The sequence below is a fragment of the Sciurus vulgaris genome (genome assembly GCF_902686455.1).
Source record: "Sciurus vulgaris genome assembly, chromosome: 17".
NCBI lineage: Eukaryota > Metazoa > Chordata > Mammalia > Rodentia > Sciuridae > Sciurus > Sciurus vulgaris.
Window position 1 is genome coordinate 13,575,712 of NC_136478.1, and position 17,269 is coordinate 13,592,980.

The 17,269-nt window shown below is 36.9% G+C and overlaps 1 protein-coding gene across 3 annotated transcripts in view; it reads right to left on the bottom strand.

The window, feature by feature from the left end:
- Positions 1 to 553: 553 nt before the first annotated feature.
- AP1G1 (adaptor related protein complex 1 subunit gamma 1) overlaps positions 554 to 17,269 on the bottom strand; it is an 86,577-nt gene continuing 69,861 nt past the window's right edge. For all 3 annotated transcript variants that reach the window (XM_079117739.1, XM_079117740.1, XM_079117738.1), the window contains 9 exons: positions 17,162 to 17,251; positions 16,038 to 16,165; positions 15,081 to 15,185; positions 13,951 to 14,092; positions 13,614 to 13,740; positions 9,061 to 9,168; positions 8,769 to 8,929; positions 6,172 to 6,270; positions 554 to 4,471 (listed from right to left, as the gene is read on the bottom strand). In XM_079117739.1, coding sequence (XP_078973865.1) covers positions 4,370 to 4,471; positions 6,172 to 6,270; positions 8,769 to 8,929; positions 9,061 to 9,168; positions 13,614 to 13,740; positions 13,951 to 14,092; positions 15,081 to 15,185; positions 16,038 to 16,165; positions 17,162 to 17,251 — 1,062 coding nt within the window. In that variant the 3' untranslated portion in view covers positions 554 to 4,369. The remainder of the gene's footprint in view (positions 4,472 to 6,171; positions 6,271 to 8,768; positions 8,930 to 9,060; positions 9,169 to 13,613; positions 13,741 to 13,950; positions 14,093 to 15,080; positions 15,186 to 16,037; positions 16,166 to 17,161; positions 17,252 to 17,269) is intronic.

Sequence of the window (17,269 nt, forward strand, 5' to 3'; positions counted from 1 at the left end):
AGTCATAGATATACTTGAACAATTCACAAAAAAGCAATTTATAATTGAAATCCCACGATCATGACAACCCTTAATGTACAATTCACCTTATATATGATTTCTTTGGTTTGTCTGAAAACCCACTATGTGGAAAAGAATGGAGGTAATCACATTATAGTTAAAATGTCCAATTGCTCCTATGACTTCTTCATTGTCTAACAAGTTTTCTAACTGTTCAGATTTCTCTCTAGGTGAGATTTCTGTATAAAAGGAACATTAACAGATTAAGTTTAGCTTAAAGCTGTTGATAAGAATTCATCCAAGGCTTCTAATTCACTTATAAGAAGCAAGGAAGCAAATTTTAAATCATTGAGTATTGACTTTTTATTATTAGTCACTGTTCATAATTTGGTTCAACCAAAAGACAATACACACAGCAGAATTCTAATGCATCCCATGTAAATGTTTACATCCATTTTATTCCTCACTCGCCTCTAAGACTTATCATTTAATTTTAAATTCTTTTTACATCTCAAAAATATGTCTGCAATAATTAGAACTTCATTAGCTGTCCCACTTGGAAACAGCCTTTTAATATTTTTTACAGTAAAGAAGAGGTGACGGGGCTTCATGAAAAGGTAACTTACAACATTATGAAAGAAAAAGGGGCTTATAGGAACACAGTGGGAATTCACACAGGAAAAAGTTCAGAAGCTCTTTCCCATGAAGTCTCCAAATAAAAACAAAAACACAAAGCGCAAATGCAGTTCTGAAAAAAAACAAAACTCCAATGCTCCATTCTTGAAGCCAGAATCGGCCTCGTGGAAGTTTGTGAAGCAACTGCACAGGCTGCTTCTGCATTTTCTTCTGTTTAAGTGTTCCAGGTCCTGGAACCTTGTCATTGGGACCCACTCACTGCTATTGCTTGAAAAAGTTTTACACTTCCAGTTCTACCAGCAACCCCGCCCTCCTCAGCCAACGGTGGTCGGAAGTGTTTTAAACTTCAGGGCTTTTTGAGTAACGCTCTTCAACAATCCTTCAAACTTCCAAACTCATGAATACACAGACATGTATCACTGCTCCCCAACCATCCACTTTTTGCTCACTAACTCTCAGTTTAGGACACAGTGGTTAAAATACATTCACTAGAAAAAAATAATGCACATTCAAATTCCCTGTTTCCCCTAGTTCTCATGGCCCAAATATAACCAATGCAGAAGGATAATGAAGTTGAATCTCAAAAGCAGTATTCCCTAACTTCCAACTCCTCTAGAACATGTAGTAGATGGAAATGTTCAAACTATTAAGTGCTGGACAGTTTTAAATCTGTTTTCATCTATGAGCAGGACAAACAAAAGATACGAACCACACCTTTAACCTAGCAAGAGGAAATAGTCTCCCCTTAAATGTTGCATTGAGGAATGTTTCTTTAAGTGAGAAAGACCTTAAAATGAACAGATGATCACTATACACAGCATAAAACTCCCAAGACTATCCAAACCACCTCAAGGTAACAGCACCAAAGCATTTGTGGGAGAAGCTTCAAAAAGGGACAGCACCCTTCCTACAGTTAAGATTACTTGTATGAATTCTCCCTTAAGATTATTGGGGGTAGGAGGAGGACAGAATACAAACTACTCTCAAAGATGGACATAATGAGGTACAAGTGCATGTGAAATTGCCGAAGTAAGCATGTGAGGGTCCGCTGCTTATCACCCTGGGGTAATTAAATAGCCACAGAAATCACCCTTTCTTCACAATGGCTCTGAAGTAAAATCCATCCTACTTGCTCCCCCTTGAATGGTTATATTCTGGAAAAGAATTACTGAAATGTGAAAGTGTTTACAGAAATTAAGAGATTTCTCCTTTTAGCTGCAAAGTCAAGTGAGAAGAGAACTAATGCTGATCCTAGAAACTAAGGCACACTGAAGCTTTCCAAGATCATTTGAAACAGTCTTCACAACCATCAGTATCCTAGGCAGTTCCTTGGCTGCTAGTCCTTCAGTATGGTGCTCAGGTTCAATGTCCAAAATTAATTCATATTCTACACAGCACCCCTTATGTTAAGGCCATGATTATTTTATTCCTTTTAGACAAAGCCAGGGATGATCATAAATTCTACCTCAAAACTCTGATCACCCAAGCAGATGCTTTGTAGGTACAGTAGACCCTTTGCAGCTCTGTTAGCTAGCACTGTCTTACAGAATATTCTTGAGCAGATTTCTTCAGAGAATCAACTCATTTTAACTAAAAAACAAACAAACAAACAAAAAAAAAAAAAAAAAAAAAAAAAACCTGAGCTGGTTAGCTACAAATGTAAGGGAGAAAATAAAGCCTCTACACAAAGAGGAATGTTAAGACAAATTCTATTCAAGAAATCCACCAATAGTATGTTAATCCTATCATGTTTCACAGCATTAAATATCCATCCAATGAAATCAGTCTGCGAAGAAACCTTTAAAGGATATTTTTCATTGCACAGGCAGAGCAGTTTTCAGAAGTATGCACTAGTTCACACTTATTTTACCAAAAACAGGAAATCATATCCTATTCTTGACTCAGTCAACCATTTACCCAGTGGAATAAGTTTTAGCAGATCTTGCTCTTGTATAATTGTAAAACCAGAAATTTTCCCTTTTGGAGCCTTTAGTTCAACTCCAGTTTGTCAAATGTTAGGAATAGTCTAGCATCTGATACAGAGCTAGGTTTGACAAGACACTGAAGACTTTAAGTAAAGGCTTGGTGAAATGAAGGGAAAGAAAGGTTAAAACCGAAGCCAAAGTAGTCATTCTGTACAATTACAGTAACAATTGCAAACATTTTTAAAGCAAGGTGGGCCCCACTTTTTCTTTGTTCTGCAGTATATGACATGGTGCCTGTATACCTGAATGTACATAGTACATCCAACACATACCGAAGGAGAATCACTTCACCTCATTCCAGCAACTCCATTTGAAAGTTTGATAACGCAAGAGTCCTTTCTAAAAAGCACTCGGCACTCTTACTAGTTTAAAAAGCTCAAGTCTTTAATGCAGATATTCATGAGATTGGTCTCTTTCAAGAGACTATTTTCTCAGACTTAGGAAAGTATATTCCTACTCTATGGTGACCATAAGATTCCTCTGACATAGGGGGCAAGGAAGCTACAAGGCTTCATTCCAACACCATGAAGTACAATATAGGAAAGATTTCTTTAACCGTGTGGTCTTTATTTCAGTGCCAGTGTTACAGATACAACACAAATGTTCCAGTTAGAAGAAGGAATTCAAACGGAATGCCAAGGTCCAAGCCAGGCTCAGGAAATAAAAAGGGAGGTTTGGAGTAATGGACGACTCCTTATGCTCTAGGATGAGTCTGACACTCACTCATCCCATGGGCAAAGATGTTTTGTTAAAGAGTCTGATCTTTGAAACTGGGGGACTCCTCTTTCCACCCATTTACCACAGTTCAAACGGGCAAGTGATGGGCTTGGGAGAAACTTTAAAATTTGTGATGGGAATAGGTCATTAATAACTATTAATGCATCTTTTAGGTGGTGTCCACCTTGCACTTTAAGCAGAATTAATTTTGAAAATCATGGAGAGTATTCATGACTACAGCTAAGGAATGGAGAGAAAAGGGGAGCTGGAAGAGCCTTGGAAATTTCTATTACAAATAGAGCACCATATCCTTCATGCCAAATCTCAACAAAAGCTCTTTTTTTAACTGCATCTGTCCAGTGTTTACAAATAACCTCTCAAGGTCTGACCAGTTCTTGATAACAAACATACATACATGTGTGTCTGTCTGTGTGTATACAGCAATGCACAGAAAAGGCTACCAGGAGCCTAATGCCTCTTTCAAACATTGGGGGAACCAGGAGAAAAAGGCAGGGCTCCCTAATGTCCATCGTTATATTTCCATTCCAAATGCCAGATGTAAAAAGCGCCTGAAGATGGTCACCCAGCTAGTGAGGAATAAATACCCCACCTTGCCCAGTCCACAGAGAAACAGTAGAAAGAAGGGGCACTCTTTGCTGCAGAGACAGTGAGTGTTTTCTTGCCATGAATTCCAGTCCTCTCCTCCAGACCAGCTGCTTATTGCCTCAGGGGCCCAGGGAATGTTGATTCTGGCTGCATATGTGGGAGGGGTGGAGAAGTGTGGAAAAGGGAGAAGAGAAGGAAGAGTGCAAAGTAGCCTCCAGAAGCAGCCAGCCTCAACAGTGGAGGAGAGGACATTAGTCTTTAACAATGCTTCAAGGTCAGCAATAACTTCAGGAAAATCCTCCTCAACAGTTCTCTTCAGCTCCTGATGCCCATGGTACAGTTGGGGGGGACTTGCCAGCAATCACAACCTCCTTCTCAGAGTTCCTTTGATTGAGTGGGGTAAGAATGAGAATGGTGCCAGACCCTCATTGCCAGGACTGAGGGGGAAAGTTGTTCACCTCTGCTAGATCTTGCATTGCTGAGCCCTTGTGATTATATGTGAGCTTGATCCGCATTCGCAGCTGTTGCTATGAAAGGGAAAGAGAATCACAAATTAATACACTGAAATAAAATATTCACAACCTGTCCAGTCCACAAGTAGACCTTTTTTAAAAAAGAAAAAAAAAAAAAAAAAAAAATGAGATCTCACTATGCTGCTCGGACTGGCCCTGAAGTCCTGAACTCAAGCAGTCAAACCTCCTGTCTCAGCCTCTCAAGAGGCTGGCCTAAAAACACGCATCACCATGCTCAGCTCCACAAATACAATTTTCTTTTTCTTTTTGTTTGTTTTTTAATGTGGTGCTGAGGAGCATGAACCTAGTGCCTCATGCGTGCTAGGCAAGTGCTCTACCACTGAGCCATAACCCCAGACCTACAAACAGATTTTTAATCTTAAAGGTGAAAAAATTACTTCAAAGCAATCTCTTTAAAATGATACTGGCAGGGCCAGGCATTGTGGCGCATGAACGTAAATAATCCCAGTGACTCAGGAGACTGAGGCAGGAGGACCGTGAGTTCAAAGCCAGACTCAGCAAAAGCAAGGCGCTAAGCAACTCAGTGAGTCCCTGTCTCTAAATAAAATGCAAAACAGGGTTGGGGATGTGGCTCAATGGTTGGGTTCAATCCCCAGAAAAAAAAAAAAAAAAAAAAAAAAAAAAACAGACAGAGGCAAACCACTGCCGTCACCAAAACTGCCTAGTTATCTAGCTTTAAGCCAAGAAGACATTCTGCCTTCAAGTAGAAAAAGTGCATCTCCAAAACACACTGTGGGCCAGAAGTGCAGAATCACTCAGGAGCATTTTTCTAGTAACATTTGCTGAGTGCTTTTTGAAAAGACTCAACACTTGTGTCCAAATTTTTGGAAAAATTAGGTAAACACACACTTATGCTCTACATTCAGATAAACAGTTGCTTTGTCTGTGAACATAAGCTTTTATTCTTTCCCAAAGCATAAAATAAAGTTAATTCACAGATAGCAGCAATAGTTTTAAGAGAATATAATTCTTTTATATGTTTTACTTTATGTGACATATTTTAAAAATTAATGCACTAAGAAAATTTTACTCTATGTATCAGATGGTCAAAGGAATCTGTGCTTGTACTAATGGCAGATGCTCCAAATACAGTAAACAGCATAAAAGGAAAGTGTTGCAAGAGGAGAAAATTATGCTGGTCTTTATAAGTAACTACTAGAAATCTTTCAAGGTAAAAAAATTCTTTCTGAACCATTTTCAAGAACTATCTGAAAATCAGTCAATTACTATTAAGTAAAATCAATTTACTTCTTTGAGAAGATATAGTAAAAATATTGTTTAATTTTAATTTCTAAAGCTGTTTTTCATGTGACTGATTCATATTTTATGCCTCTACTTTTGCTATCCATACTTAGTAATTACAGCAGTAAATGTGGATATTTGGTTCAACAAATGCTCTTACCTCAGATTTCAACTTTGGCATAGATTTATATGTCTAAGCTTCCCCCTCTCCTCAAAACTATACCTTTAATCCTCAAAATAGAGAAAATTTTTAGCTGCATTTTAATAAGATGTCACTAATCCATTTGAGGTCTCTGGACTCCTTTTATTTTCTACAAAAGAACAAGGAAGTTAGACCACACATTTTCACAGATCTCTAACTATGAAAAACCCAGAAAAACAAAGCAAAAAGTTTATTTCAGGAAGTAATCTTATACCTTTGCTCAGATACTGGCTTCAAATATGTTACTCACCTTCTGTGGGTTCAGAACTTTGATGACTTGTGTGATGGTCCCCGTATTAAATGCTGGGACAATGCTGCTGCTAGGAGACAGAAGCTGCAGCTGGAATGTCTAAGGAAAACAAAGGGCACTCTTCATAAAAAGTTACACATAGTATTATGTCAAAGATACCAACAAATAAAAAAAGGTACCCCACTGATTGATCAAGCAACAGATTTGCCATTTGTTTCCAGATACCAGCAATTCATAGTATGTGGACTGTCACACATTGTTTTTGTTTTGTTTTGTTTTTGGGTTGTGCCAGGAATCAAACCCAGGGCCTTATTCATGCTTAAGCAAGTGCTCTACCACAGAGCTACATTCTCAGTTCGTACTTATAGAATTTATAAAAACTAGCAATGAGCCATTCTCCCCTTTAGAGCAGAAGGAATTTTAGCCAAATACTTTTCAAAAGGTCACCAACTCTTTGTTCTGAAAACTTCATTTTGATAGTAACTGATCAACTAGGAAAGTAAAAAATAGGTGCCAATGGAGGGGGAAAAAAGAAACCTAATAAAAGCTTTCCAAAAACAGCAACCCAACATACTTGTCACCAACTATAGGCCTTTATGCTTTAGTGTAATTGGATATCTAGGCCCCAGATACTTTTGTTTTCTAAAGCCTGCATAATCTGGAAGGTATCAAGGCCTCCCCCTACATGAGAGGTGGAGGAAAGGTTTTGAAAGAGCCAGCTTGTTAATATGTAAGTAGAACACTTCGGGATTGCTGCTCTGTTAGGGACACAAGACCGAAACAGAAAAAGAACATGCAGAACTAGCCTATTCAACAAAACCCAGATGAGGCAAACACCATAATTTGCTGTGTTGGTAGATTTTGTTTGTTTGTTTGTTTACAGGGATGAGAGATGAAAGTGCTATGAGCAAGCTAAGTAAAGCATACCATACAAAGTAGCTATTTTATGTACCAGTATTTTAAAACCTTTCCTAAGAGAGAGACTGACAGTCTTCTCTAAGGTCAAACGTTACAAGAGCAAAGATTCAATCTCTTTCCTTTTTTCAGGTACTGGGGCTGAACCCAAGGGCACTCTACCAGTGAGATTCACCCCTAGCCCCTTTGTTTATTTTGAGTCAGCTTCTCATTAAGCTGCTGGAATTGGTCTCAAACCTGAAATCCTCCTGCCTCAGCCTCCTGAGTCACTGGGATTACAGGCATGCATCACCATGCCCAGTTAAAGATTCAGTGTCAAAGAACAGACTTCGTATATTGGATCTTTTTCACAATTCTACTGTCAAGATGAATTACATATGCTTAAATGTTACTCATTACTACTATATTTCAGTGAATTTATGACACTATCAATTGCAATTCACAGCATTATTTTGTGTAACACTGAGAAATACAAGAGGCTGCCCATGAAACTATGACAATATACCAATTTTAAAATGTACCCCAATTTCATATATACTAAAAAATGAAAACAGTATAGTACTATAATGTAATGAAAATACAGCATCATTATGCAGAATGCAGTACAACACCAAGAATATAGCCATGCTTCAGTAGCAAAGGTGGCTTGCTAGGACAGCAACCTAAAGCAGCAGCTACCATTTACTAAGCACTAAACACGTGAGAAGTGCTTTCAAATAGCACCCACCATAAAAAAAATTTTATTCCACAAATCAACCCTATGAAGAAGCTATCACTATCATTGCTCCCTTTGCAAATGAAGAAACTGCCACACAGATTAAGTAACTTGCTTTCATTTCATACAATTAGCATAAAATCCAAACAGAATGGCTCTTAGAGTTATCAGTGGTTCTAATAAACTTGACATTACTGCTTTTAAAACAACTGCATGCCAGGTATGGTGGGGCACACCTGTAATTGTAGCTACTTGAGAGGCTGAGGTAGGAGGATCCTAAGTTAAAGGCCATCCTTGGCAACTTAGCAGGACCCTGATTCAAAAAATAAATAAATAAAAAGGTCTGGGGAATACAGCTCAGTGGTGGAGCACCTCTACCTTCACTCCCCAGTGCCATACTTCCCATGTCACAGCAAAAATGAGGTTAGTTTAGTCTAAACCAGGAGCTGGCAAAGTGTACTCAAACACCTGTTTTCGTAAATAATCTTATCTTGGAACACAGTCTCTTTCATTCACATATTGTCTACAGTTGTTTCTGCAGGGTAACAGCAGAACTGAGTACCAGCAGAGAACATATACCCTAAAATAATCACTAGCTGGTCTTTTATAGAGAAACTTTGCTCACCCCTCATTCCAAACTTTCCTTTACTCAAAATACTTAATTCTTAAAAAATGAACATACTCTTTAAGATTTGGTACAAACGAAACCCTCAATTCACAAAAAAAATAGTTGTTATATAATAGTAAAGCAGATGTTAATTAAGGAGGAATTTTTCTCTCAAATATTAAGAGATAAAAAATTAATGGCATGTTACAATAAACCATAAGTTTCAATAACATTTAAATTAAATCTACAAATTTAATTTCTAAACATTAAAATATATCCTTTACCCAAATGCAAGAGAAAAAAAAAAAATCAGCTAGTCTTCAATCAAAGGGAAAAAAAGGAACATAGACATTAAAGTACCTTTGGTACTGCAGCCTGGAAAACAAAGTCCGTCATGTCTAACTCTGTGCTGTTAGAGGCCTGTATCGTTATCACAGTTACACTGGGGTTGGTGTTTGACCGTTCAAAGGTGAATTCTATCTTCAAACCATTCTTACTGTATGCTGTGATGGAGGGGATGCCTGCAAAAGTACAGGAAGATCAGCCTTATTATAGTTGGCCTAATGTTTCAAGAATTATTACTTCTTCTCCTTGAAAAACACCTCTCATTGCTCAGTGCTCCAGGTGATGACGATAACAAAAATAATTATACCTGCAGCAATGTCATTGAAGAGAGGCTGGGATGAAAGGCCATCCAACAAGAAAGGGGGCTGGGATATCTGTGGGACTGAGGCAGGGGCAGGAGCAGCAGCAGGAGCACCTACAGGAACATTCCAATGAAAAGTCAACTTTAGCAAGCATGACAAACTCATCAAGAAAACACAAATTATTATGATCTCCAGGTTAAGATCATAAGGATTCTCTAAACAATATGCAAAATGCATAGGCCAAAAAGGAAAAGAACTGAAAATTCAAATACTTTGGGTTGACCAACTTCTATTTATTAAAAACCACCATAAGGGAAAAAGAAGGAAAAAAAAAAAAAGGAAAAAGATCACAAGCAGAAGAAAATGAATGGGTTAAGTATTCACAACTATACATATCTTCTACAAATCAGCAAGAAAAAGACAACGCAACTAAAAAATGCTAAGGTACATACACGAACAAGCAATTTACAGAAGAGGGTACCTGAATAAAAAGGAGATCTTATCAAATAGACACTCAATCTTACAACAGTAATGATGGAAATGGAATTTAAAGCCACAGTGAGATGCTACTTCCAGCCATCAAACCACTGAAAATTCCAATGTCTGATAATAAAACATGGAGCAATGGAGACTTTTAAGCTCTACTAAAGGAATATAAGCTGGTGCATCTAAAGTAGAAAACCACACAGTTTGATAACAGGAGAGCTGAACACCAGTGTATCTTCTTAAACTAAGCTCCCTCAACATTTGCACCAATGACATTTTAGGCTAGAAAAGTCTTTGCTGCCTTCTGCATCATAGGACATTCAGCAGCACCCTGGCTTCTACACATTAAATCTCCCCCACATGAGAACCACTGCCTTTCTCAGAAATGTTTTTGATTAGCTCTTGGATATGTACATAGGAGACATATACAAAATCTATTCCTAGCAAGAACTACAGGTAAAAAAAAATAAATAATCAAAATGTCTACCATCAGCATGATGGATAATTAAACTGTGGCATACTGACAATAAAATAATAAACACAAGAAAATGTGAATTCACTAAAAATATATTTATGAATTATTAATGTATCATTCTCACAAATACAATGCTTAGCAAAAATGCAAGACCCAAAAAAAGAACACCTTTAGTTAGATACCATTTCTAAAAAGGTAAAAATTGGCAATGGTAAACACCAATGTGTTTACCTGCCGATTTAGGAGAGTCACCAGTTACCTGTGGAATCAAGAGGAAACTAGGGCTATAGAGTACTTGCCTAGCATGCACAAGGACCTAAACTGGATTCAATCCCTACCACCACCAAAAGAGAAAATAAATTTTAAATAAAAAGGAAAGGGAATAAGGGGGAAACAAACCAGAAACATCAACCCTTTTAATACTAGTTTCATTTTACAAGCTAGGTAAATCAAGGCATTTACTGAATTTTATAGGTGTTAAAAAATGCATAATATAACTTTACCACATATGCACACTGGGAAGAGAGGGTGGGAGTGGGGGGTAAGTAGAGGGTGCCACACTACCACTTTTATCTGATCCTCCTAAATAAGAACAAAGCAAGGATCATACAATAGAAGGCAAGTCACAGATTGACTATGAACTGAGACAAATCAAGATTCTAAGAGAAGGCGTAAGAAAATTCAGCAAAATATAGAGAACACATTTTGTATTTAAAAGACTTCAAATCACTTATGAAATTAACTGAAAATATATCATTTTATAAAAAATTGAGGATGTGGCTCAGTGGCAGAGCACATGTTTAGTGTGTACAAGGCCCTAGGTTAAATTCCTATCACTCAAAAAAAATAAAAACAAAACAAAACAATTTAACGCAATGAAATAAAGACAGGGTAGGATATCCCTTTTACAAAACAAAACAAAACAAAAAAAAAAGATACTACAGAACACTAGAAAAAAATCCAACATACCAAAAATTAGCAAAGAGGGTAGAAGCAAGCACAAGAGGCTAAGCAAGCACAAGAAGCAAAAACAAGGGCACCACAGAACACACAGCCAAGCAGATTATCAATGAAATATACAAAGACATGTTCGTATAGTGCTCCTAGTTGAATAATTCTAACCTAGGAATTTCCCCACAAATTCCCACTTCCACCAAAGAATTTTAGAAATGTGTTCTTATAGAAAATTCAAGGCTAGGTAAGATCTATGCAAAACAAATGGGTCCCAACTCCCTCAAATTTTAGCTTGTGTCTCTTGTAAAAAGTATAGTGATTAGTTTTGAGGAGCAACAGAAACTCACTGTTGTAAACCCCCTCTTAAAACATATACTAACTCTATTTCCAAACTGCCAATCATTTTACATTTCTGTATAATAGAATATAACTTATAAAGATGAATTAAAGAATCTAGAATTCAAAATTTTAGCCTCAAAAATGTAAAGAAATTAGGAAGACATATTTAAAACACATTATGAACAAGGAAAAGAAAACATGGGCTTTTAATATGTTACAATTTTGCTTTTATACACAATATTACAAAAAGAACAAAAAACAAAAACAAAATCAAATATTAACTCTACAATAAATGAGTTAAATCTCTCATGCTACACAAAATCCACTCAAAGTGGATCAAAGACTTAGGCACTAGAACAGAGACCCTCCTCCTAATAGAAGAAAAAGTAAGCCCAAATCTTCATGACGTCAGCTTAAGACCTGACTTCCTTAACAAGACTCCAGAAGCACAAGAAGTAAAATTAAGAATCAATAAATGGGATGGATTCAAACTAAAAAGCTGCTTGTCAGCAACGGAAACAATAATGTGAAGAGAGAGCCTATAGAATGGGAAAAAATTCTTACCACATGCACCTCAGATAGGAGCACTAATCTCCAGGATATAAATAGAACTCAAAAAACTTAACACCAAAAAAAAAACACATAATCAATAACTGGGGTAAGGAAATGAACAGACACTTCACAGAAGAAGTACGATTGATCAACAAACATATGAAAAAATGTTCATCATCTCTTGCAATTAGAGAAATGCAAATCAAAACTAAGATTTCATCTCACTTCAGTCAGAATGGCAATTATCAAGAACACAAGCAACAGTAAGTGTTGGCAAGAATGTGGGAGAAAAGATACACACATACATTGTTGGTAAGACTGCAGATTGGTGCAACCACTTTGGAAAGCAGTATGGAGATTCCTAAGAAAACCTGGAATGGAACCACCATTTGACCCAGCTATACCACTTCTTGGTTTATACCCAACGGACTTAAAATCAGCACACTACTGTAATGCAGCCACATCAATGTTTATAGCAGCTCAATTCACAATAGCTAAACTATGGAACCAACCTAGGTGCCCTTCAACAGATAAATGGATAAAGAAAATGTGGTACACATACACAATGGAATATTACTCAGCCTTAAAAAGAATGAAATTATGGCATTTGCAGGTAAATGGATGGAACTAGAGAATTTTATGCTAAGTGAAATAACCCAATCCCAAAAAACCAAAGGTCGAATGTTTTTTCTAATAAGCCGATGCTGATCCATAGTGGGGGTGGGTAGGGAAGAATGAAGGAACTTTGGATTGTGCAGAGGGTAGTAAGGGGAGGGGTATGCCAGTGGGAATGAGAAGGACAGTAGAATGAGACAGACATTTTTACCCTATATACATATACAAAAAAAAAAATTTTAATATTTATCATTGTCAAAAAAAGATAATGAAAAAAATTTTTTAAAAGTACATGACAAGAAATATTTTGAAATTTTGTTCAGACAAGGATATAAATCATAAGCTCTGGGAGCCTGACATATTAAGGAAAAATCATTTAGTCTGTGATGGTGAGCCTACCTGACCATTCAACATCCTATGGCTGTGTTATACTTGGGTCATACACGCTACAATGTCCCATTTTACCTTTAAAGAACACACTAACTTTTCAACTGTATTTCACACTGCGATTTAGGATAAAAATTATACACCACAATAATAACCTCAAACACAGGGGTTAATATTATTACAGAACAAATCAATTACAAATGTCTACCACTATGAAAAAAGACAAGAAAAAAATATTCCCAAATGAAAAGTTATGTTTGAATTAAAATTATGGACAATTTCTCCTTCAGTTGCTTTAATAATAGGAAGGGTAAGAGGAAGGGAAGAAGAAAGGTAGGTAGCAGCAGGTTAATGTCTCAACAAAAATGGCCACAGCTATTAAAAACTAACCATGAACAGAAAGAAACTCAGAAAATGTCATGTCTTTAGACACCAACTAAAGGTAAAGGTGACTTGGGATATAATCTTTTAAACCCTGAAAGAGGAAGTTCTTCCTTTCTATCTTAAAATACTACAGACAACTGACACTCCCAAAATTTAAATCTTCAAGGAATCTCTATGAATTATCTTCACTGATGATTAGCACAGCAGCTTTTCCCCCCAGATATTGTAAAGAGTCTATTCTTGTTTTGTACTCAGGCTCTTCTGTCTTCAATTAATTCATATGCTGGAACGTTTGTATTCCGTGTAGTTTTTCCACAAGATCTCTATCACTATTTCAAGCTTTCAGTAGCTCTAATCTGGCCTCACCTGTAAGGGTGATGTCTCCAAGCAAATCAAGAAGTTCTCCACCAGCAGAAGCTGGTTTGCTTGTAGGTGCAGTTGGAATAACAGGTGTGATGTCATTTCCTCCCAACAAATCCAATAAATCATTGGCCTAAACAAGGAAACAATACCTCAATTTGTTATTTGTCTATAAACTCCATCTAATGCAAGGCACTTTTAATACCTTAATAATGAAGGGAATCATCAACCAATCCAAACACACAGAAAGTAATTAGCAAAAAAACAAAAAACAAAATACAAAAATCAGTCACGAGAGATGATTAGATCATCAGGAACCCCAGAGAAACAAGTATGAGGCTACCTGGCTGGTGGGCTGTGGCCCAGAGGGTGGTGGTTTGGTCTCTAGTGGAGCTGGTTCTGTCTCTCCATTTGTCTGCACAATCTCAGTAGGGCCATTTGTGGTCACTTTTTCCATAACAGGCATTCTTTCAAGTAGGGCAGACCTAGAAGAATCTGAAGTGGTTAAATTCTAGGCAGTTAACCTAGATTCCCTACCCAAAACTATCACTATTAACTATTTTGAGGACTCCTCCCCTTTCACACACATACATACACACACACACACACACACACACACACACACATAAATAAAAGGTGGATTGTAAGCATGACCTAAATTCCTGTATATATGAAGGGCAGGCAAGAAACTTGGCATAAATTAACTGTTCTCCTAAATGCCAAACATGTATTTCAATGGTAGAGAAACTGGGATGAAAAAAAAGGTAAATCAATAGGTAGACATAGCCAGGCATGGTGGCTCACACCTGTAATCTAGCTACTCAGAAGGCAAAGGCAGGAAGTTAGCAAATTCAAGGCTGGCCTGGGTAACTCAGGGAACCCCTCCTTCAAAATAAAATTTAAGGGTTGAAGATATAGCTCAGTTGGTAGAGTGCATGCCTGGCAAGCACGAGGCCCTGGGTTCAATCCCCAGCACCACAAAAAAATAAAATAAAATAAAATTTAAAAGAGGACTGGGGATGTAGCTCAGAGTACAAGGCTTATCTAGAATGCACAAGGTCCTGTATTCAATCCCCAGTACTGTTCAAGAGAAGGAAAAAAAAAAAAAAAGATACTATGTAATAGAAAAAAAAAATGCCAAACATCAAAATGTTAATAGAAATGGGATGTGATTGAGATTGTTTCTCTTGAAAACAATACAACCCCCACTAATTAAACAAATAAAATGGAAAATGTTACCAACTTTACATACCTAAAAAGGACAGGGAAGTTGCAACAGAATGAAAGAAGACTGTTAATTCAGTTCTTTAGAGGGTAGGGGCAGAACAACAAGAAGCCAAGCAATGAGAACTAAACAGAGTTGGGAGGTCTACTCGCTTACTGCACAAGGAACAAGTCTCCCTTAGGGATTATCGTGACAACTTATTCAGGATGCTAAGAGGCACATGGCATTGCTTATTTTCTTTTGCTTACCTCATATGGTCATATTTCTTAAAAAGTGCATTATATTCTACTGCCCTCTGCTGGAGCTCTACATCAATGCTGCTGCCGTAGATGGAAACCACTTTCTTAATTCGGCTATGGGATAAAGTAACAGATGATATCAAATACTCAAAAAACTCTTGAACAAGAAGAGAGAGCGATTCACCAGAGTTTTCTGGTTAAATTTTCAAAATACTTTTTTAAATTTACATAAATTTTCAAAAACAAAACATCTTTATCTTTATTCATCCAATATTCACCGATATTCACCATTATATATTCTAATTGTAATGTTAGCTTTTTGGCTGATGAACATCCCACACCATAAAACCTATACAAAAGTACCAATTATTACTTTATCACAAAAGAAATTCATACTGTCTGTCTCTTCTTTAATAACTTGAAGTTTTTAGCATCCAAATGCTAACCTCAAATTCTTGGTAAATCAAAACTACCATTTCTTGTGAGAATACCATTTCTTCTTACATTAAAAAGTGAAGCAGAAAGTCTATGAGAACTAAGTTTGCTTTAAATATGCTTGGCTGGAAAACTGATCCAAGAATCAAGTTTTACTCAAATTAGCAAAAAATAGAATTTAAAGATTTAATCACCCAAATACTTGTGATTTTATTCTCATTTAGACATTTCAAAATATTGTAAGTCAAAATCCTTATATAGGGAAATAAGTAAGTTCTCTACTTTAAAAAAAGAAAAAACATATTACAAATCTAATTGCAAAAAAGAATTTTAAGTTTCTAAAGAGAATGAGGATGGGGGAATGAAGAGAGAGCCAAGTATAGATAAAATTGATCATTGTGGGTGTGGGATAAATAAAGGCAAACTCATTTTACCATTCTTTATGCTTTTATCTATGCTTGAAATTTTATATAATAAAACTTTTTTTAAATTACAAAAGAATCATTCACTCTACTTTTCCTCAATACTCACTTTACAGTACAGGTAAATCGAGTAGAAAGCTTCATAATGGCAGTGAGGGCATAACCTCGTGTTACAGAGGTGGACATATTAGAGATTAGGACACTTTCTAAAATATCCAATACTTCATCCTCTGTTACCTGTAGATTAGGGGGGGAAAAAAAAAAAAAAAAAAACACCACACAAAATGAATGGTAACAATAAATGCTTAAGTCTAATGATCAAGCTACAGGATGGTGCCCACCATTTAAAAAGCCTTTCTAGGTAGGTGTGGTGCACCTACCTACAATCCCAGTGACCCGAATGCCTGAGGCAAGGGAATCATGAGTTCGAAGCCAACCTCAGCAACTTAGCAAGGCCCTAAGCAACTTAGTGAGACCCTGTTTCAAAATAAAAAATAAAATGATCTGGGATGCACCTTAGTGGTAAACACCCCTGGGTTCAATCTCCAATACTCACCCAACTCCACTCTGCCAACAAAAAAAACAGTCTCAAACACAACTTTGCCAGGGTAATAGTCAAGCTGTTCCATCAATCAGAAGCAAGCAAGAGGGAGGTAGAGTATGGAAAAAGACCACTGGGGCATATTATAGTTTTAAGTGGCAGATGCAGAAGAAGACTAGTGAAAAATACAGAGTTAAAGACTATTGACACAATTTTTCAATTCTGCCAGGTGTGTTGTCACATGTCTGTAATCCCAGCCAACCTGGAGGCTAAAATAGGAGGATCACGAGTTCAAGGCCAGTCTCAACAATTTAGCAAGGACCTAAGCAACTTAGTAAGACCCTGTCTCAAAAAATAAAAAGGGCTGGGGATGTAGCTCGGTGGTAAAGCATCCCTGAATTAAATCTTCAAAAAATAAAGACCTTTGATGTAAAAGAAAATGGAAACAAAAGTTTTGGTCTTGGTGGTAGGAACTAAACTCAAGGCTGTATATGCTCTCTACCAAGCTACAGCCTAAGCCCCAGTAAAATGATTTTAAAATCTCACAATGATCCAGTAAGTTCCATCTTCAAAATGGCAAGTTTCCCAATCCAATTCTATTAATACTTCTTTACAAACTTTTCGAGGAATCAACATTAACTCCCATTAAAACCTGTTTTCTCCCCTCAATCACCCAGAGTGACAAGAGGTACCTGAATAGGCTCTTCCTCTTCACATTGGCCAGATACAAGAAGATCACCATATTCACCTATACACCATGCAGCTACTTGTACCAAAGGTTGCTGTCAAAAGAAAGTCAA